General features: G+C 39.1%; 1 protein-coding gene across 1 annotated transcript in view; it reads right to left on the bottom strand.

Moving 5' to 3' along the window:
- Positions 1-321: 321 nt before the first annotated feature.
- The window catches only part of LOC142353449 (cleavage and polyadenylation specificity factor subunit 5-like), a 44,617-nt gene continuing 22,905 nt past the window's right edge, over positions 322-22,033 (bottom strand). The window contains exons 4-7 of the mRNA XM_075405696.1: positions 9,655-9,856; positions 8,146-8,255; positions 7,185-7,462; positions 322-803 (exon numbers count right to left, since the gene is read on the bottom strand). Coding sequence (XP_075261811.1) covers positions 627-803; positions 7,185-7,462; positions 8,146-8,255; positions 9,655-9,856 — 767 coding nt within the window. The 3' untranslated portion in view covers positions 322-626. The remainder of the gene's footprint in view (positions 804-7,184; positions 7,463-8,145; positions 8,256-9,654; positions 9,857-22,033) is intronic.

Below are 22,033 nucleotides of genomic sequence, written 5' to 3'. Positions count from 1 at the left end.
AGCCACAAAATATCTGCTGCATCATATTTGCTCATTTTTCACAATTGGAACATGATCTAGCGTAATTGACCCAGCTATTAGTAAACTTTATTATGGCCGAAAGAAGCACACAGTCCGAGCGATTGGATGTAGAGTAAACTCACAAGAAAAAAACTACCAACTTTTTCGAAAACAATTTGACATCTTTTAACTCGTTAAAAAGAGCTTTCGAGAGTAAAAGAGGAACCTTCAGAGGAAGCTGTTTTAAAGGACCGATCTTTAAGCTATGCCGAGTAAATCTTATTTCGAGAATACACAACCACGTGAGCATGAAGAAAAGGATATAATAGAGATATTTAATTCAAAGCAATTGAGAACAAAGGAGAACAATTACATTGCATTTAGAGCCATTATATACTAGAAATACATCTATGATCCAAGGGAATCGTACTATAGCCGAAAAAGTTGACGTTGCTTTAAGTCCACTTTTTCTACAAGCTTCCAAACATTTCTAGCTTAAATAAAACTAAATTTGCAAGAAGAAGTTGTTGCTACGTTATCTGACCGCCATTAACAGAATACATGATATAACTTAAAGATTGCGGAACCGAAGCATTACGCTTGGACACCATTTATGATGCTAATTATCAGACAAACTTGAAATGCATTCTTGACAACACATTGGGTAAACTAGAGATGATGGGTCCGTAGCCAGGTGAGTTGTCGTATAGCTCGAAGAGAGGAGCAGCTACTAGTTTGTAATTGCGTGGCACTGAAAAGAGAGCCTTGGAGGGTATCTGCACCAGGTAGAGAAACTTGTGCTCCTGAAATCAATTCTACCATTTATTTCAGAACTGTTTCCTTTACAAGGTAGAATATAATTCTACCTTGTAAAGGAAATTGTAATTCAACCTTGTAATTCTACCCTAATTGTTGTGATAACCTTATTAAATAGACCACTGGACAAATTTACAAACTGTGTAATTTCAGATCAAATTGAGGGACTTAAACAAAGCAAATCCGCCGGTGCCAGCATTGGTTCCACAGGATTATATTCCAAAGACCCGTCGTTCCTAGCTTGACGGGCACTTTCTGTTGCTGTTTATTCCCAGATGCGACATTTGCCGTCGGTGCCAGTATTGGTTCCTGAGGCTACTTATTAAATAAAATCATTTGTTAAGCTTGCCGTCGGTGCCAGCATTGGTTCCATAGGCTCCTTAACTCTTCGTTTTTATTTTTCATCACCTTTGCTTTCTTTGTCGTCGGTGCCAGTATTGGTTCCATAGACACTCATCTACTTGCAGTGGTTCAGTGACATTTTGTTTTTCATTAATTGAGTTGCACTGTTACAGTGGTGTTGTGTGTTTATTAGACCTAGGATTAGTTTTTGTTTTGAGAATGCCAACGAGAGGTCAGCTGTCGAAAGATTGCTCCATGGAGAAAGAAATGGCATGTAGTACTGAAGCATGTCCCGTTCTAACCAAAGTTATTCTACCGAAAAATTTCGACTGTAGCAAGACTTTCATTTGTGGTTTCTGCTCCAGTAGGCAGCAGAAGGAGCCAAAAAGTTACTCAAGTGTGCTTTTAGACAACCTAACAAAAGAAAACAAGGCGCGGTCATGCATTGCGAGAGAAATACGCCAAGAACAGCATGAACAAGAAAGCAAAAAATCAAACTTAATTATCAAAAGGAACTACTCCTATCAGCTCAATCAATGATCATGAAGTTGTTACTAAAATTGCCCGATCTGTCGAGGTTGATATTCAGAGCAATCAAATTGAAACGAAGAGAATCGGCAAAGCCAGTGAAATCGGTCGGCAGCTTCTCCTGGTCAAATTCAAGTGCCTATTGAAACGAAAAGAATTTCTTCGTAATTCGGCCAAACTGAAAGATACCAGTGAATATTCAACAGTATTTGTCGATCTTGATCTTACAAAATCGGAACGTGAAGCTCAATATCAGCTTAGACTTGAGAAACGCTCACTTGAAAATAAATACTCTGACAAAGCTTTCGTAATAAGAAAAGGGCAAGTAATTGAAAAACGGGTTTGACTACCGCGTTATCTGACACAGACTGTCAAAAATATCCTGAAGTGTTTACTTCTCAACGTGCAAAGCATCCTTAGTTTAGAACGACGTCTCAATATATCAACTGCTCTCACAAGAATGCCCAGACTTAGTCTGCCTCGTTGAAACATGAATAGATGATTCAATACCAGATTCAGTCGTATTTTGTGGAATGCCTTACACCGTTGTTGCTAGAAGTGATCGAAACCAAGGAAAACACGGAGGTATTTTGCTTGCCGCGCATGATTCTTTTTTGGAGCTCTTCAGAATTCCGAGTTTGAAAATTGGTGATTTTTTTGTTAGCAGCGTGTTTAGTAACTGTTTTCTTCAAATTGGCCTAGTCCTCGTGTACCTACCCCCTAGGGGATCAAAGTATTTTACAACAGCATCTTTTGCAGAAAATTGTATTCTCGATCTGCACAATAATTTTAAAGAGACGGATGCATCGTCTCAAGAGTCGAAATTTGTGGCTATAGGTGATTTTAATCTGCCTAATGTAAATTGGGAAAGTAACACCACCGCGATCTCTGTTGATCAGTCTTTACTTGACTCGATGACACAGGAGTTGCTTTTAGAACAGATTATTAGATCTCCTACACACAAGAGGGGTAATATACTAGATCTGGTTTTCGTATCTCAACCTGATGCTTTTGACTATGAAGTGCTGCCGGCATCTTTTTCAGATCACTATCCCCTCATTATTAGTTACGATTATTTACCATGCTACGTGGCTCCGTTCTCCTCCGAATTCTCAGCGAGTGGCTTCAACCAAAATATGTTAGAAAGCAAGATCGATTTAATTGACTTTGAGGCAGTATCTAGTCTGCAAAGCACTAGTGAGTTCTTATTAAAGACATTAGTAGATGTAATCTCTTCATGTCTTGTTCGAAAACGCAAAAAGCGCAAATTGTTTCCTTTTTATTACAGTTCACTGACGATGCACTCTATTAATAAACTAGAGACCGCTAAACGACAATTGAGTTCGAAGCACAAATTAGATAAGCTGAAAAAAGAGGTGATGGATTTTGTTGAGCTCGATAAAGTGTCTTTTCTTCAGTCAACAAAAACATTCAGCACGAACGATGCTTTTAAAATGTTGAAAAGTGGACGCAGCTCTTTTCCTAACGAGATGATTTATCAGGATCGGCTTGCTGAATCTGATATTGAAAAAGCCAATCTATTCAATCTTTTCTTCCATTCGGTGTATAAGAAATCCTCTCTCTCTGTAGCTCCCATCGATACCCCAAGTGCCAATATTCACCTCGGTGATTTAGTTTATACCATCTCGGAGACCGTCAAACTACTTGAAACATTGACTATGAGCTCAAATGCCGTAGCGGATGGAATTCCGCCCTTTGTACTGAAGTACTGCTCTGCTTCTCTTGGGCCCTTAATTCACTCATTGTTTTCCCGTATAATTCTTAACTGCAAATGGCCTCGGCTCTGGAAAGGTGCATTTGAGACCCCGATTCATAATAAAGAGTCCAGAAACAATATCGAAAACTACATACCAATATCGTTGTTACCCCGATTATCCCTGGTGATGGAAAAGCTTATTTTTGATTTTCTTTACTCGCGACTACGATACAAATTGAACAGTTGTCAACATGGATTCCGAAGAGGGCATTCAACAATAACTCAATTGATTATTTACTTGGACGAGCTGTATTCCAATTTTGACGATATCGTCGAGCAAGTCCTAATTTACCTGGACTTTGCTAAGGCTTTTGACACCGTTAACCATGCTATTTTTCTTGACAAGTTAGCTTTATATGGCCTTGATAACAGTTTTTTAAAACTTATTTATTCCTACTTAAGTGATAGATCGCAACGAGTAAGTGTCAATGGGACTTTATCAGATGAAATGATGGTTACTAGTGGAGTTCCTCAAGGCAGTGTCTTAGGACCGTTGCTGTTTCTTGTGTATATTGACGACATGCTGTCCGTACCGGAATTCTCAAGCTGTTTCTGATTTGCAGACGACACAAAGTTGGCATGTGCGGGAGAAGACATGTTTAACAAATGCCAGAAAGACCTCACTAAGCTATTTGCTTGGGCTGCCGATAATGATCTTACCTTCAACGTTGACAAATGTGTGTATCTTCAAGTATCTGAAAATTGCGATAGTGGTTTGAGTATTGGGTCCAATTTGATACGAAAAGTTGAAAAAAAAGTGACTTAGGCATAGAAATCTCAAGTAACTTAAAGTGGAGTATTCATGTTAGGACCAAGCTGGCGAAAGCTCAGAGAAGTTTTAATTATCTTCGACATAATGTGCCTTACAGCTTACCGAACAGCGTCAAGTATAATTTATATTCTGCCTGTGTTCATTCAATTCTGCTTTATGGTTCTCAAGCGTGGTTTGCTGATATCAGCCAGCTTAGATTATTAGAAAATTTTTTCTTGGAAGGGTTTACGCTGGTGCTATGGAAGGAATGACTACAACACACATCTTCGTGCGTCAAATAGTACTCCGATATGCTATCAACTGATTGAACGCGATCTTCGCTTCTTTATTTCCATTGTTTTGGGCAATACGTGCATAAAATTCGAGGACTTTTTCTCTATCAAGACATATTCTACAATGCTTCGAACTAACTCTCATGATAATATTGTAGTGAGCCCCACGAAAAAGCAGCTGACAGCTAAATCACTTTTTAAGCGGGTACAAATTTATGTGAATGATTTCAGCGACACTGGTAACTTCAACATCCTGAGGCCACCAGCCAACTACAAAGTTTTACTGAAAACTTTTTTCTGCACACTGCGTGACTCAAAGTTTAATCCGGACGTGACCTGTAGTTGGTCCATTAAATGCCGTTGTGCGTTTTGCCGTTCTTAATTTTAGTAATTAATTTTTTTCCCTAGTTGTAATAGCTATAGATAAATTTTCTTGTTTGTACCATATGCATAGATCTTTCTGATGTGTTGTATTAAAATCCATAAATTGGTCAATTGAAGTCTTTTACTACTACTACTACTAATAATAATAATCTATAATTGGTATTTTGACATGCAACGACTTTATATTTTGAGCGTAATATTATGAAATCACAGTGCCGTAAAGTCTTAAAATCTAAATTTACAGGATTTTGAAAATCTGAAAATTCGTCGAACAAATGCTGTTTGCTTGTGCGTATATTTACACAAGACTTCTTGCCCCTGACTTGACAAGTCTTTACACAAAGTTTCACCATCTAAGAAACATCTACCAAAAACAAGATTAACATCTTAAAAAGATAGATTATCATGCAAACCTTTCCTTTATTTTGCTTATCACTCAAGCTCGTTAAGCGGTTTATCTTTAAAGAGTGGCCTTTACTGCACATGCCTTTTATATAGGACATGCCTTTTATATAGGAGGGAGATCCAATCAATATTCGGAAAACCAAATTTGTTAAATTATCATTATACATGATCTATGTTCTTTATTCTAACCTCATTCAATCATAAAGAGAGGAGGTTTGAATTCAACTGTCTAGCCGTGGGTAAGCATAGCTGACAGGTTGCCAGAAAATAGCCTAAACTGTAGATCTACGACTTCGTAGATCTGCGGTTTCAAAAAGATTACAAAAAACAAACCCAAAAAAAGAAATTCCTCTTCTTTTTTATTAAATGCTGAGATGTAATATTGCTACCTATTGCTGCTTCTATAAGCTGCGCTCAACTAACCTTCTCGCAATTGATCTTATGATCTTGAACAAGTAAAAAAAAGTTAATCTGATAGAGGAAAGTCATGTCTGAGAGTGAAGTAAGTCACTCGCGAACAAAAACTTAATCAGTTTAATGAACCAAAAACCACTGAGAAAAATAATCACACACTCAGTTGATCTTATGATCTTGAAACCAAGTTTAAAAAAGTTAATTTGATAGAGGAAAGTCATATCTAAGAGTTAGGTGAATCACGTGTGAACAAAAACTTAATCACTTTAATGAACAGAAAACTCCACTGAGAGTGATAAATGACGTCACGCAAGCAATTCAGCCAACATTGCATAAAAGAATTAATGAATGAATCAATGAATGAACAAAATTCAGATTTTAAGTTTTCTTGACGTCAAATGGTTATAGCAAAAAATCTTGACGGCATAGCCAGAAGAATTCCATAATCGTAGCCGAAAACATTGTCTGTCTCAAAACAATTATTCTCTGCCCCAGCAAAGTTAACTAGGTATTTGGTAAAAAATTAAACCATCGTTATCACGCGAAAAATTTCAGTAATAACATCAGTGAAGCATTTAGAAACCATTATAAAGATTTGTCTGAGAAAACTCAATGCGAAATCTTGAAACCACCTACTTTCGCATTATGTAGAACATATTTTGTAATGTTGAAAAATAGCTATAACTTATAAGATGGACAAAAACTGATATGCACAAAAATTTACTTCTCTATTAAATGCTATGGAAAAAACCGGTTTGAGAAATTTAGAAATATTTGACCTGAAAGACATTAGGAAAACACAAGGCAAATAACATTCTTAAATTCTAAACGAGAGAACAATTTAGATCTGGCAAATTCGAAAACTGAAGGGCGAAAAAGTCAAAACGGCCAACTAAAAATGATGTATAAAAACAAGAAGACATCCACGACGACAATAACTGCCTCAAACTTCATTTGAGAGCAATTAATAATACCTAAGTGACGTTCGAAATACATTTGCTCCCAAAGCAGTTCTTATGGTATGACACAAACTATATTCAAAAATATTCTAAAAAGCACGCGAAAACTTTACGGCAAAAGTCAACATATTGGGTTTTAACGACTCCAGAGATTGATTTTAATTTCTACAATTGATGCGTTGAAAACATGGAAATATATGTGAAATGGCACACTGCCGATCCTCCTTGTTGACATAAAATTCTTCAGCCAAACAAAAACATTTTGAAAACTTGACCGGATTTCCCGAAAATTAGTTGACAATAATTCTATTTTCTACTTTTTGTGGGGGAAACTCTAGTTAAGGACCAACTTGTCATGGCTTAGATAAAACGCATCTGTTTCATGATAGCACCAGCAAGTTGTTTTGTCGTGTATAATTCGACCGATTGTATTCACTGAAAAAGTAAAAATAGCGAACATAGTACAGGTTGCAATACCAATTCCAGTAACCTAATTTTTATTATTATTCTTTAACCTTAGGTCGGGTAATATGCGCCGGAATGTATGGATATTGCGGGGGTTCAAAATTAGGCCTCCACCACTGTGCCAGGAGTTGTTGTATAACCCAGCTGGACGGGGGCGGTGAGTCATCGAGACCACTCTGATCTGGGTTTTGATCTGACGACTGGTTGTTTTCTCCAGGAACTGATGAGTCTGGCTTGCCCAGGATGTCGTTCAGAAGACGTCGCAAAGCATCTATGGGTTCTTCACCTGGTTTCACCTCACCGCCGGGCAGTTTGAAAAACGATGCACCTGAAATGAGAAACTATTTTTATGACCACATTAAACTGTTCTCTATGTCCAGAAGGAACGTAAGACCACAACCGTTGATTGCAATTGTATTTTTTTTAAAAAAAAGATACTTCCGGTGGTATTTTGCTTTTTCTGAAAGCTTCGGAACAAACAGAAAAATAAAGTGGTCCAAAATAGAATCGCGCTCTTGCATTCAGCCTTTCCATTCTATTACATAATCTGGAAGTAAGACTCTAGTAAACGCTTTAGTCAACATCTCACTTCATTGTATATAAACTATATTAAACACTGCGCATTTGTCTTTTACAAGAGAAAAATTGATTGATTATAAAAAACTGCGCTCAATGCAAAATGTACCCAGTAATTTTACAAAACGGTTTGAAAGCATGACGTCGACAAACTTTGGAATTTGTGGTGACATAACCAAAACACTGAAAAAAAAAACAAGTATCAATATTTTGTTGACTCCACCGACAAGTTGAACAATTCGAAAAGATGATACTTTTGATCATGAGGAATTTGAACTATTGTGCATTCCGAGAATTAAATTGGGCTAATCAATTTTCAACTTTACGTAATTTGTCATTGGGCTAGCTCTACTGAGAAGAGCATGTCCTTTCAGTGGCATATGTCGTCATACTTTAAGGTGAAATAGTTATTATGTCAAAATGTTCAATACACACCTATCTGAAGAAGTAAAACATGTGGGAGATTGTGTTCGTGGACTAGCAGGACTCCTTCTACACTCCGCCTCATCCCTGTTGTCTCGAATTCATCTCGCATACGCTGGAACCTAAATACAAGCCACAAAATAGCAAGCTTCTTCCCTGTCATACACCTCTTTACCATATGCAAATATAAAATGAATAAAACTAATTGCAAATGAGGCTGTTGACAACTGGCATCGAAAGTTTGTTCTTGTTTGGCAAAAACATATTTATTTAAGCTGCTTCAATCATTGCTGTGTTGTGGCGAGAGACCACGAGTCAACGTCAAGCTGATAACCGAGCGTCTGTAACTATGCCAAACATGTGTACAGATGGACGAAGAAAACGACAAATAATCCCAAGATTTATTGGAAAAGTTGTATTATCATATTTTTGGTAATACACAAGAGTCAATGCACAAGCCGCGGGAAACGCCGACGTTAACGATAAACGACGCAAAAAGCCACACTGTCTGATAAACTGTCATGAAAATGGTTGTAAACTGACTGTAATTTCTCGAAAGGAAAAACCAAGTTATATTCTTTGAAACAAAATCAGCACATTAAATGCCTAACTTTTGTGTCAAACATTTCATGACAAAAAAGAAAGTTACATGGTTCTGCAAAATAGTTAAGGGACCATTTTGTATAATTCAAAAAACAGTTTCCAAAACTGTGAGATCAGAAGAAAAACTTAGTGGTCCATGCTGGTGTGCACAAAGTAATTCTGCAGCTTGAACGACAGTAACTATCGGACGCCAAAACTCCTGGTAAATATTTTGAAATTGGATTTTTGAAAAAAAAACGACGAAAATAGTAGTCTTCGGGAAAACCAGAGGGTCATGGAAAAATTTAAACTGCTTCGACGTTGACGACAGTTAGCCCCCTCATCGTTACTTTTTTGCGGGCACCTGGGCTCGATTTTTTGTGATTAATTGCTGTCAAAATTTATAGCCGTTATGTTAGTCCTGTGGTCTTTTATGCGATTTTTCGGGTGACCGATTTTAACTTTTCATCCGAAAACGGGATAAACAGGTAAAGCACGGAGGACATTAAGTGGCTGAGCTTTTTGCATCGTTGCTGCATACTGTATTCACATGCTGACAACGATTTCCTAATTTGAGTCGTGAGTCAGTCTAGCCCAGTTTCTACTTCGAGTCTTTTTCCGAAATCTTCCTACCCTTATTTGAAAGAAGATTTGAAGTGAATTTGAAAGAGGAAATGAAACGCGTTAAAAAATGTAGTGGTTCAAATGCTGAACAAAATTAAAGACTGGAGCAAAAACAAAGTTGTTTTTGTTCATGTCGCAAATCGTCATCATACGCGGTTTTGTTCACTATTCAGTGCTTTATTCAAGTTCGGATTGTTTCAGTCAACTTACTTAAACTACCCATGACTCATTCATCCACCTTAATTTACTTGATAATAAAATTCACAAATACACCCCCTTACACAATTAATTTTCTACCTTTCCACCTGAATTTACCTCTGTGAAATATTGGTATCTCTTTCGAAGAGTGGTTCCTTAGTGCCGAAAGTGTAGTTTGCCAGAGGGTAAAGGGTCACAACTGGCTGTGAGAAGGACACTGGGTACACAACTCCATTGCTACTCTTGTGTACGCCTGGTGTAGAGGACATTTGGACATCGTGGCCATTTGTGGACTCACTTTCAGTGCTCATCCCGAACACTGGAATAGACAGTCAATGTCCAACATAAAGTTTTTTTTATAATTTAAAAAGATCTATGTTACTCTAAATCCAGCTTTAATGGTAGTAATGTCTATCTCCATCATTGTATTTATACGAACTTCGCCAAAGAGTAGAGTTTCCCTACATATTACATAATCATGCAAGCACTTAAAGTGTTCATAGCGAACACTGGAATAATATATCATAAACGCGTTTTCGGCAGGTACTCACGAAGTATCATCAAATCAAATCATCGCTCAAGGCTTATCGGCTGTTTGAAAACAGGCCACAATAAGCATTTTAAAAATCCGCATTTTAAAAATCCGTGTATAGCTCATTCACTAGTAGGATTTGACATCAAATTACAGTTTAAAAGAGCATTATCCCAGAGGCCATCTCCATAACAAGTCAGCTGTTGATCCACTATGCAGATGACGCTTATCGTGAGCTGCGACGCAAGCTTAGAAAAAAGTAAAATCCAGCTAGAAAGAAACGAACCTCGTCAAAATCAAAGTTAACACAAGGACAACTCAGTAACGCTTCACGATTAAAAACGGAACTTATAGGAACTCAAGCCTCGCAGATAACTTATCAAAAGATTTTTGAAATGTGACAAAATGTGTCTCACATAACTTAAATTTGCTTCTTTTGAAAACTCTTTCTAAAAACAATTTCTAATAACTTATTCAAAATTTTTTATGTAACATATTACATTTAATTTTTAAGTAACATCTTGCGTTTCTGAATTACTATCTTTGTTACCTAAAAAAAACATTCGTAAAAAACAACAAGTCATCAGCACAGACTTAGTAGCCGATTAGCGTTTGTCTCATCACGTTTCCCATTGGTTTGAAATAGTGAAGAGGAGGGGTCCAAGGATGAGAACTGGGGGAACTCCAGTACTCTTAAGACCGGCTTTACCAGAGAGCAACAATTGGAGCCAATGAAGTACAAACCCTCTGAGCGCGATCCACATTTCAAAAACTTTTAGTAGAGCTCTGTGATTAAGAGTTTCAATAACTGCTTGCCGATCAGGTGCCATGGTTACTAAACTTAAATTCTTCCAAACATTTCTCAATTCTAGTTGATCGCAGGACAGCAGTTTCAGCAGAATGGTAGCTTCGATAGGCAGATTTTTTTACATGCAGGTCAATTTTTTTTTCCTTGCCCACCACCCTCCAATTTTTTTTCTTTCAATTTTTCTATTCGATGAACTCTAGTCAAAAATTGTTACGGCACTTACTTTGTAAGTGCCGAGGCCTCAAAAATGGTATTATTTTTGGAAAATAACGAAGTCTACACATAGAAAATCGACGAAGAAATTCGAATTGCAGAATTTTTTTTTTATTTTTACTTTCTTTTATTTATATTTGCCAGGAATCAGCGTTACTCTCGGAAATCAAGACACAGCATACAGTGATAGCGTAGTAGGTATAGAGTTCAAAAAATATAATTGTTTTGGAGCTTAAAAACCGTTTCTGTTTTCAGCATCAAAAATTTAAGTTATCGTTTTTTTCTCTTCTTAACTATTTAAGTTTAGCCAGGGCAGATGCTAGGTGGGTTTAATAGCCCCGTCTATCTGTCCTCTCCGAGATATCTTTTGTTATTATGATATATAATAATGTTGGTAATAATCTAAGTAATCAAATTGTTGATTTAAATTGATTTATTTTATCATAAAAAGGAGAAATTTATTCTTTCTTTCTTTCTAGATTTGTTGACATAGGGGCTTCACTGATTGGCGTACATGGCGTTCAAAAATTTTTAATACGAACAAAAAATTGCTCTCATTTCGATAACTCGAAAATGTTTCGGGTTCAAGACCATCTTTTTCTCTGAGCTGCACATAGGGAGTCATGCTGCCTGTTAAAATATGTAAAACTAAAAATTTCTGTCGATTTTTCTTTGATAGTATTCCCAAGTTTTACCTTGAAATAATTATTCTTTTTTGTAAAATAGACATTTTTTGTATAAAATTGATTCTTTTCGGCAAAAGTTTTTCCAGTCTTAGTTCTCTTATAATTACTTTCTGGTAACCAACTGCTTTTCTGAAGTCTTTTTAGATCATAATCAAAGAACGGACAGCATGAAATTTGATTAAAATATATACTTTGGGGCATAAAAATCGGCAAAGGATTGGAAAACACAATGTAACGATTCAAAAATCTCATTGATAAGACTTTGTCCATTTAGAAAGACCATTCGTTGTAATATAGCATTTTCGTTGATTGGTAAAGTGTCTAGTCTTCCTTAATTTTAGGGTGTTTTAGTCAAGCGGTCTATTTCTTCGGAGCAGGGTCGACGATTCTCATTTGTGAGCTTTGAGTCAATGCAACAGAGATAGTGATAGAATGTTCAATTTAGGCCAACTTGTTCTCTCTAGTGGAATCTCTCGAGTGAGAGTGTATATTAATTCATTACAATAGATGCACATATCAAATACACAATTTGTTATATCCGTATTTACAATATCCGCATATGGCTTAACAAATATATACTGCGGCTTTAGCAAATCATATATGGCTTTAACAAATACATAAATAATAAATACCAAGATAAATACCCAAGTTTGGGTTGTTTATTAGATACCCATTTATGGAGTATCACACAACCACACTTTTTTGAAAACTTTCTATGGAAAATTTTTGCATGGAATTTAGAAAATATATATAAAGTTTGGATAAAAGGTTAAGCGCCACCCAAGATATATTATGTTACATATATATTTTTTTAAGCCCAGATTTTTTTTTACATATAAGCACGTTATCTCAATATGATAGTGAAGAAGCAAGCCAAGGAACTTAGAAAGTGGATTCACTGACGTCTTCTGTCTCATGCTTTCTTCCTCGTTCCTCGGGTTGCAGATCTCCGAGTGTGAGTGTGCTGGCGCTGCGGCTCGGTTCTCCCGGGGTTCGTTCTGCTCTTTTTGTCTCAGCGACGTATTCGACTGCCGCTCGGAGGATAACTTCATTGTTGAGAAGAATGTTTGCAGCATTTTATGCTATTTTCTTTGGACTGGCATTGCTGCTTTTGAAGTGTCAACAACTTGTTTTGCGATTGTCGCCGAAAGTGGCTGTCCTCGTTCAGATGTTGACGCTTGTTCCAAGGGTTCTGATTTAGGCGGGTGTGGCACTTGAAGTTCTAGTCCTGTAGGGTGGCCCATGTAGCTATTCAGGAACGCCGGGAGGTAGCGGCGAATAAGCACGAAGCGATGGTATGCCCATATTGCGAGTATGTGAGACAGGGAAACTTTGATGGGCACATACTTGTTTAGTTTATTCACCAGAGTCGGTTTCAGCATTTGCATCTCGGTCGCAATTGGTTTTGCGATTTCAGCGAGCTGATGTGATTCAATATTTCTGTTCATCGCGATTTGCTTTTTCACTCGGTGGATCAGGGCGATGTTCGCATCTGCCTTTGTTTCGTAGTAGGGGAGGTCTGCTATCTCTGGTACGACTCCAACTAAGTACTGGAGTGGATCAGGCAGTGCAACGTTAATTCGTTTTGCGGCGAGTATTTCGCAACTTGTCAAATCTGCTCGAATTTTGATGTTTCTGCTGATCAGTTGCGTCCCACATTCAAGTGTTATTACACATACATGACAGCCTTTGAATTCCTGTCCTGTTGTTGACGTGTCTCCGACTTTGTGTTCACGAAGCACGAACGAGTCGGATGCTGATGTCAGTAGCCAGATTCCATATCCTAAGTTTGTTGCTTTTTCTGGCGTAGGGAGTATTACTTTCTCAGTGTCACACACTGACATTGCTGTCATCGTGCTGTGAAATTTCAGCGTTGCAAGACATGAAGATTGAGCTAGATGGGTTTCCATCGTCTCATGGCATACCCTGTAACGCGCTGATCCGAGGCAATTTGCAAACTGTTCGTTACTTAGTACAGTTGTCTCCATTGTATTCTCGGTCACAGCGAGGTATGGTCCTTCGATTACCCATTGAATGGCTTCATTGGTATCTGGCCCTGGCATCGGCAGAAGGTGTGCCTTGTAGACGTCAAATGCAGTCTGACTCGATGCTAAGGGTATCGACAATGTCAGGAGTAGACCTTGCTCGATTGATGACACCTCTGTCAGCAACTGTGCGTCATAGTGGGACAGCAAGTCAGCCATCGGTATGGCTAGTGAAAGTCTGTCACTCGCATGCTTTTGACTATCATGCACTGAATCCAGAATGGCATTCAGTGAATCTTTCGGTACAAGTGACATCGGTAATCGTTTTCCCAGTAGGATTGGGATTGAGTTCAGGATGTTAACCTTGTAGGCGTACAGTGCCGATCGATAGCTTTTGATGTCTGCGTAGATGACTGAAAGAAGAGATGCGATGGTGTCAAAGTTGAAGTTTAGCTTTTGATTCGAAAAGAGCAATTGTTCACAATCTCTCAAAATGTGGATGTTCTTTTCGAAGATTTCAAACTGTTTTTCTACCACTTTCCAGTTCTTATTTTGATTTTCCGCCATTTCCATCTGTATCTTCGTGATTTCTTTCAGCTCGTCGGAGATCATGTAGAACTTCTTGTTCGATTCTTTCTTGAACTGTAAAACGTGATCTGTCAGTACTGAAGTGAATTCTGAGACTCGGTCAATGTTTTCTGCGTTTTCTCTTCCGTAGTCTTGGCAGCCGCCAAAAATTCCACTGACTCCGCATTTTAGCGCATTCATGACAATTCCGGGTCCAAAGAGTCCGATCCCTGCTAGCACTGATGCACCAACTGCGTCAGATGAGCGTCTGGTCCGGGTGCTGTCTTCATCTGCTGGTGTCAAGAATTCAGATGTTTCGGATCGTAGAATTTTCACTTCTTTTGCCGCAGCGTTTGTCTCTTCCTGGATTTTGTTCGCCATCCACTGCAAGTTGAATTTTTCCAGTAACGTGTTAAAATTCGTTGAGAAGTCCAGGGAGCAATGATCTGATGGTGTCTTCCACATCTCCGAAAGTTTCGTAAGGATCTTAGTAATAGCTTCCTTCTCAGTAAAATTGTACTTCGGGAATGGTATCAAAAACTCGACGTTAACAAACTTTTCAGCCAAATGTATCTTTGTTTCTTTGTGAAAGATGACGCAAAGATAAGTAATCAGGGCCGGGTGCTTCCGTCTGCGTGGCCAGCAGAGGCTCCAAATTCAGGAAAAGCCAGAGATAAAGTTAACAGTGCTGAAGATGTTCAAGTGATTGGTATGAAATAAGTTGTGAAAGTGATTTATGTTCTCGTGCTTATTATTAGTGTTTAGAGTTGTTAGTTCAGGATGTTTACTTTTAATATTTGTGGTCAATAAATATCTACTGAAAATGATCAGTTTTACCTAGTGAGAAGTTCAGTTTGTATTCTGGTAGCGTTGCCTAATTTGGGAAAACTTGTGCGTGTACTTGTGGCATACATCTTATTTTGCATTTAAAGCAGCGTCAGGCATGTCATAGCATCAGTATAGGTCGTAGTTGCATGTACATGTCAGAGGGGAGTTGACAATCGGGTCAATTCACGTTGTATTTACTTTACGTAATGTCGGTTGAGATTTTCAGATCATGTGTTTCAATACAACTGTCCTGGCCTTTATGGTTGTTTGTTGTCCTAATGGCACTTTTCTGCCAGGTATCAATGTTTGGACTTCTGCCAAAAGCAGTTTCTGCGGAGACATGAATCAACCAGAAACTACATTCAATTGGTGGGTTGTGGGCCTACTGTTTGTTTGTGCGCTGGCGGCGATGATACTATTGCGTATGATCATTTGCTACTACTTGTTTCGAGAGGGTCTAAGGAACGTGTTCGGTGCAGATGAAAGAAATGGAAATGGAACTCAGAATTTGAATGCTAATTTACCAGCAGATTTAACAGAAGAGACGATAGTTTAGTCGTGAGCACAGATTTTACAAGTTGAATGTTGCATGAGAAGTCTATAGAATTTACGGGGTCAGATGAGCCTTTCATGGATTTAAGATAGTGTTAGAACTTTATTGCTGTTTTGATAAGGTTGTTGTTTTGTTCTAAATTCTTATCCACTGTGTGCGAGATTGAGTCAGATTGATTGAGATTGAGTTTTCATCCATGATATGGCATGTGTGTTTTGTCTATGTGTGCTTACTTTCTTAGCTATTATATAGCTTATTGCGTTTTGTTTGCATTGTTAAAGGACAAATAAAACGTTATTTGCATGAGTTTTTGATTGTTGTTCTATTATCAATCTAAGCGGTAACTAGTTGTTTTTGCACGTGTTACTTATCAAGTGTTCTTACTTCAGATTGAATTGCATGTTAACCAGTATGTCACAGCCTATTGTCGACGTGAAAGAGTTATTCTCGCTAGCTGAAACGAACGAAGCGTTTGAAAAGTTGGGAATGAAGCGGTTGGTGATTAGATCAAGTTGGACATTAAGTGGAAAGTTCCCCCAGCAACCTTTTGTTGTTCGTGGTCCGATTGCTGAGGAAATTTTCTCTTGGCCGTCAGAATGGCTCGAGGATTGGAATGGAGGCAGCTGTGATGCAATGCAGTTTGTTGAGAGACATGGAGGAGTAAATGTTGTGCAGCAATCCGGAACTGAGATGGTTGAGGGGTTGCCGCAAGTCGCCGACTCGAAAGCTATTTCCTTTGAGCTTCCTCGCGAAAAACTCAATCTACAAGTGTTCCCTGGGTTCCAGCTGACTAGCACCGCCTGTATTGCTGCAAGAGGGGACTGGGCAACAACTGCTCATATTGAATGGGGCGGGGGTGAATCGATTGCCAAGTTAATCTCTGGCCGAAAATTATGGGTAATTGCCACAACTCCATCTGCAGCTGCTCATCTTCGCAAATATGCAACGTATCAACAGATTTGTGATCTCTTACTTGGGGCCGGAAGTCAGTCGTCCAGTGCGGAGCCGCTGGATTCTTTTTACAGCCAGTTAACTTATCATATTGGCGAACCTGGAGACATCATTGTGCAGCCGAAGTTTGCCACCCATTTTGTTCTAACAGCACGAGCCGACAAAGATGGCAAAATCATTTGGGATCTTGTCACTGGATACGAAGCCATTGATTTGTCAGTGTCTGATCGAGCTACTGTCCTCTTTGACAGATTCGCTGTGCACATGACCCGTGGTGATATCGAGCAGGAACTCAGGTTGCACGGACTTGACTATTTAGTCAGACTGTTGAAAGTCAGGGACTACCGTGAATCCATTGCAAAATTACCCTTGAGGAATAGAAAGCCTGACAGGTTCATGTTGAGACACAGAGAGCGAGACGTTACGACGCATTTGAAAGTTTTGCAGATGGTAGGCCATGACGTGTTAGCTAGTTTTGATAGTCGTTCCTCAAGAAAGCCTCCTGCAAAGAAAGCTCGTCTCTCAAATTTGAAGCGGTCTAAGCCTGAATAAGAGACTAAGCTGAGTGATATCACGGACCAAGAAGCAGGTGTATGGAGCCCGGCAATTATCGCAGACTTTGATGCGGCTCATCCCCGAAAAACGTAGCACTTGGTAAGTGATCAGTTTTTGTATTTTTATTTTGAATATCATGCTCCGATTTTGGCTTTACGGTTGTTAGTTATTAGATAAAGAAGTTTGCTCAGATAATTCCTTTAAGCGTGCTAGCGTACTAGCCGGACCATTTACTAAGAGTTTGGCCAATGAGAATGCGTCAGTTTTGACTCAGGCCACTTACTTGATTTGGATCGCAATTCGGGTCTATTTTCGAGCGTGTTGCATCTGTCAAAAAAAAAACGGTTTTTCTCGAAAAAAATTTCGGAATCGGAAAAAGCCGAAAGAACAAGTTGTAGTACAGTTCATTAGCTTCGAAATGCACCCACCCACATTTGCCTATCCTACCGCTTTGTTAAACGGGCAATTCTAGAAATTTTGATGTCACGTCAATTTTTTGAAATCTTTCTTCATGATTAGTGTGTAAATGACATAATATCTTGAACTCATCCGGCTCCAAGTATGTCACATATATAAAGCAGTTTTGGATGGATACACAGGGCTCATTTTTGCCATTCTTGCTCTCTTAATGGGTGGTCAGTTGCCTCAGGACAAATTAGAATTGTGCATTTTTGGGATTTACTTGGTCAATTATAGACGTTTTCTCAGAAGTTGTTAGTCTGAGTAATCTCAAATCTTCTGTGCGTGTAGCGCCTGAGTAGTACAAAAGTTTTTAGTAAGGGTTATGCTGCCGAAAATCTTTGTCAGTTACGAGTCATGATCCGAAAACAGTAAAAAAACTTCTGTTTTTAGGGGTCGATTTCTAACTCGAATTTCTTTCAAATTGTTGGCTTTAAGGTGGCTTGGGGGGTACTAATGATTAACTGGGTAGCCTGTTAACGGACTGACATGCTAATTTTGGTAATAGATGGTTATTGGTGTGTTCTGGAACTTGTGGAAAATCAGCCGGAGCGCTGTTCGTTCTCTAAGGTAATCTAGACCTTTTCCAACTTTTGGGAGCACTAGTTCCTTAATGTTGTAACGTTCGAGGGTTGTTTTAAGCGTGGTTAATGGTAGGGAGAGAGCGTAATAGCTGGCTGTATCATGGGGGCAATTTTTTGTGACTAGGGTGAAGAAAAACTTATGACTTTCGGGGTCGAAATTTGTGAGTACCGAACCAATTGGGATATTAAGGTGATTTATAGGTCCAAAAACCTGCATAAGGGTGGTTCCTAGCTAGATGGTAGTTGAGCTTTGTGTAGCGGGTGCTATTGCTAGGGACGCACGTGGCAAGTGCGGTTCTCATATTGTGGATATTCCCTTCGAACTGAATAAATTTTGCTTTAGTTTTTGAGTTTACTGTGTTAATCTCAGGTGTTTTGCTCCTCCTGTTTCTACTACTTGTTGTTTCCTGCCTGTATCTAGGAATTGAGGTTCCACCTTTGTGTTTTAGGATGCTGGCTCTTACTTGGTCCAATTTTGTCTCTCTTGATGGCGTACTTGAGGTTTGAGATCTTTGTACCGAGCTAGTGATTGCTTGTCGTTTTTGACTTATGGTTGTTGTTATTTTAGAACTTGCTTGTTGAAACCGGGGAGTGCGCTCCATCTCTTGAGTAGCGGGTATTGATGTGGAGGAGTATTTTCTACGTTGGTATGTTTTTGAGAAGGTCACTCGTTGTGATGGTTTTGGTGTTTGGGACTGTATTGTCGTTGGTTGTCTATTTCTCAGTCTGTAGTTATTTCTTGGTTCTTGCGGGTTACTCCCAGTTCGAGGTGCTTCGTCGCTACTACTATACAGTTGGGAACTGTGGAATCTTGGGGGTGTTGGCGGGGGTGCGGTTTGATCGTCACTTGACTCTGGTTCAGAACTTGAATTCGTGATTTGGTTAGGTGTCGTTATTGGTTGGTGTAGTGGTATAGGCGCTGCAACTGGGGCTGGCTCTGGGGCTGCTGGGGGCGGCGCAGCTAATGGCTCTGAAAGACGTATTTGTGGGCCTTGTTGGGGCTCGGGGCTTTAACTTCTGGGGTTGGTGTTGGGAAAATGAGATCTTCAATGTGGTCGTCAAAGAGCTCTGGTTCTCTTTTATCGTCTCTACGTAAAGGGTCGGGGATAAACTGTTTTGGATCTACTACTTCTAAATCATCCGTGTCCGGTGGTTGTTTTACAGATCGTAATCGAATCCTGTGCACGCACTGTGTGAAGTTCGTTCGATCTTTCTGATGTAGTTGGAGTCTGACAATACTTTTTCAACTCTATAAAGTGGAATCCAAACCTGTGCTACTTTGCTGATTTGTGGTTTTTGTGACGTGAGCTTCGGGTTAAACAAGAGGCAGTAGCTATGTAGTTTCAGAGGTTTCGCTTCAGCCTTCTTGTCGTAGTAGTTGCGGTATCTCTGGTAGGAGTCAATTAGCTGAAGTTTATTCTCTTCGAACTTTGTCATCATTGCATCTTGCAATGCAACCACATAGTCTGAGTTCACTGCGACTGCTTCCATTGATTTTCTTGCAAATCGCAAATCCAATGGTTTGACAGGTTCTCGTCCATGAAAGAGTGCTGTGGGGCAACATCCAATTGATGTATGATACGATGTGTTGTGTATGAAAGTTGCTAACGGTACATACTTGTGCCAGTCGTTCCATTGCTTGTCTGTGTTCAGCTTCAAGATTCTTTTTAATGGTCCGTGTGAGCGTTCAACTGCTCCAATTGTCTGTGGGCGTTTCAGAGATGCATGCTTCAATTTGACTTCAAGGAGTTTCGTCAGTTCATCCATGAGAGATGAGGTAAAAGACGTTCCTAGGTCTGAGACGATTGTTTCTGGCACATAGCTGCGATTGAAGAAAAACTTCACTAACTCTCTTGCTACTGTATCTGCGCTTCCATTTGTCAATGGGACTGCGAATAAGTATTTGCTGAATACATCTATTCCACTTAAGACGTATTTGTAGACTGGCGAGTTGAAAGTTCCAACCAGATCAATCTGAAGTTGGTCTCCGGGGAAAGATTGCAGAGATGATATAGGCTGCAATGGGGGCTTCAGTGTGCCTTCTTTTACTGTTTCAAGTTGCAAGCATTTCAAGCAGTTTTTAACCAGATCCACTAGTTGTTCCGTGAATCCTGGGAAATAAAACCGTTTTCTAAACTCATGAATTGTTCTTGTTATTCCGTTGTGTCCTGCTGTTCTTGAGTTATGGATCCTGTAGAGGACTTCTTTCCGCAAGTGTTCTGGCACGCAATACTGTTGGTGAAGTACTTTTCCTGCGTCGTCGTAGAAGAGTCTGTATAAAACTCCATTTTCTACAATTAGTCTTTGCAAATGTTTGTAATACTTTCTCATATTTCTTGATGCATACGTTAGATCAACTACTGTTTTATTTTCTTTCCATTTAACAATCTTCTGTATTTCATGGTCTTTCATCTGCTCTGCTTTTTGATCGATTGGTTGACTTCTCTCAAAAATATCGTTCAGGGTATCAGCTGGATTGATGTATTCAATTGCATTTACTTCAGGCTTGTACAACTTCACGAATCCCTTGATTTCGTCTTCAAGAGTCTTCATTTTCTCTTGATATGAGTCGTATAGGCCACAATGCTTCAATTGATTAATAAATGCTTCAGTTTCGGAGAGAGGCTCAAAAAATTCGTCCACACAATCAATTGAATTTAGTTCTGCATTCCGTATTTGGGCTTCCGTGTTGATTTCAATATCTCTCACTGGTATCTTTTCATTTAGCTTTAGAGACACGGTTGCGGCTCTGTCTATTTCCACTCGCGAAAGGAAATCTGCTGCGTAGTTCGCTTTTCCTGGTATGTGAGCAATAACTAGGTTGAAGGAAAGCACACCGTCCAAGCAGTTCCAAAGTGATGGGGGTATTACTTTTGATTGGAAGAACTGAGTTAGACTTCTGTTGTCTGTTAGTACTACAACTGGATTAGTGGATCCCCAAATGAAATGTGCAAAATGCTCGAGTGCAAAATAAAGTGCCAGAAATTCTTTGTAGTAGATTGAGTACTTGAGTTGTGGGGTTGTAAATGCTTGACTTCCAAAAGAAACTGGTGCATACTTCTTGGTTTCCTTTGTGTTATTCTCATCCAAGTAGTCTTCTACCATCAATACAAATCCTGCAGCGTAGTAGCTGGCGTCACAAAGTAGGATATACTTCTGACCAGGTTTTGCAAGTCGTAGTGTCATGGTTGTTGCCTTTAGCAAGTCGTCCTTCAATGTTGCCAGTGCTTTTACATGTGATTCGTCAGGCTCAAGTGTCGCATCTTTCTTCAGCGTTCGGTAAAATGGGATCAGTTTCTCTCCCAATTTAGGTATATAGTTCCGGAAGAATTGCACAAAGCCTATCAACCACTTAACTGCCTTAGTCGATTTCGGGAGCCGTACATTGTTGAGGAACTTCTTTATTTTCACTGACTCTGGAGAAATTCCCTCTTTAGTGATTACATTCCCCAGAAATTTTATCGAGTCGGTGGCAATTTCACATTTCTGCGGTGACAATTTAAGTCCAGATCTACGGATGCAGTCAAACACTTGCTTCAGTGTTGATATCAGATCTTCAAAGGTTTTAACTCCACATCCAATGTCGTCCATGAACTGGGTGCACATATCTGCTGCAAGACATGGATCCAGGTAATGCCTGATAAATGAGCTGAATCCAGTTACTGATTTACTAAGTCCTTGAGCTTAACATTTGTAAGCATAGGTTCTTGACGAGAAATTGAATGCAAGTAATTGCACAGATATGTCATCTGCCATTTGGACGCAGTGATAAGCT

The sequence above is a fragment of the Convolutriloba macropyga genome, chromosome 14 (assembly GCF_964194025.1).
Source record: "Convolutriloba macropyga chromosome 14, txConMacr16.3, whole genome shotgun sequence".
Classification (NCBI taxonomy): Eukaryota; Metazoa; Xenacoelomorpha; order Acoela; family Convolutidae; genus Convolutriloba; species Convolutriloba macropyga.
This window is presented reverse-complemented; position numbering and strand designations above follow the sequence as displayed.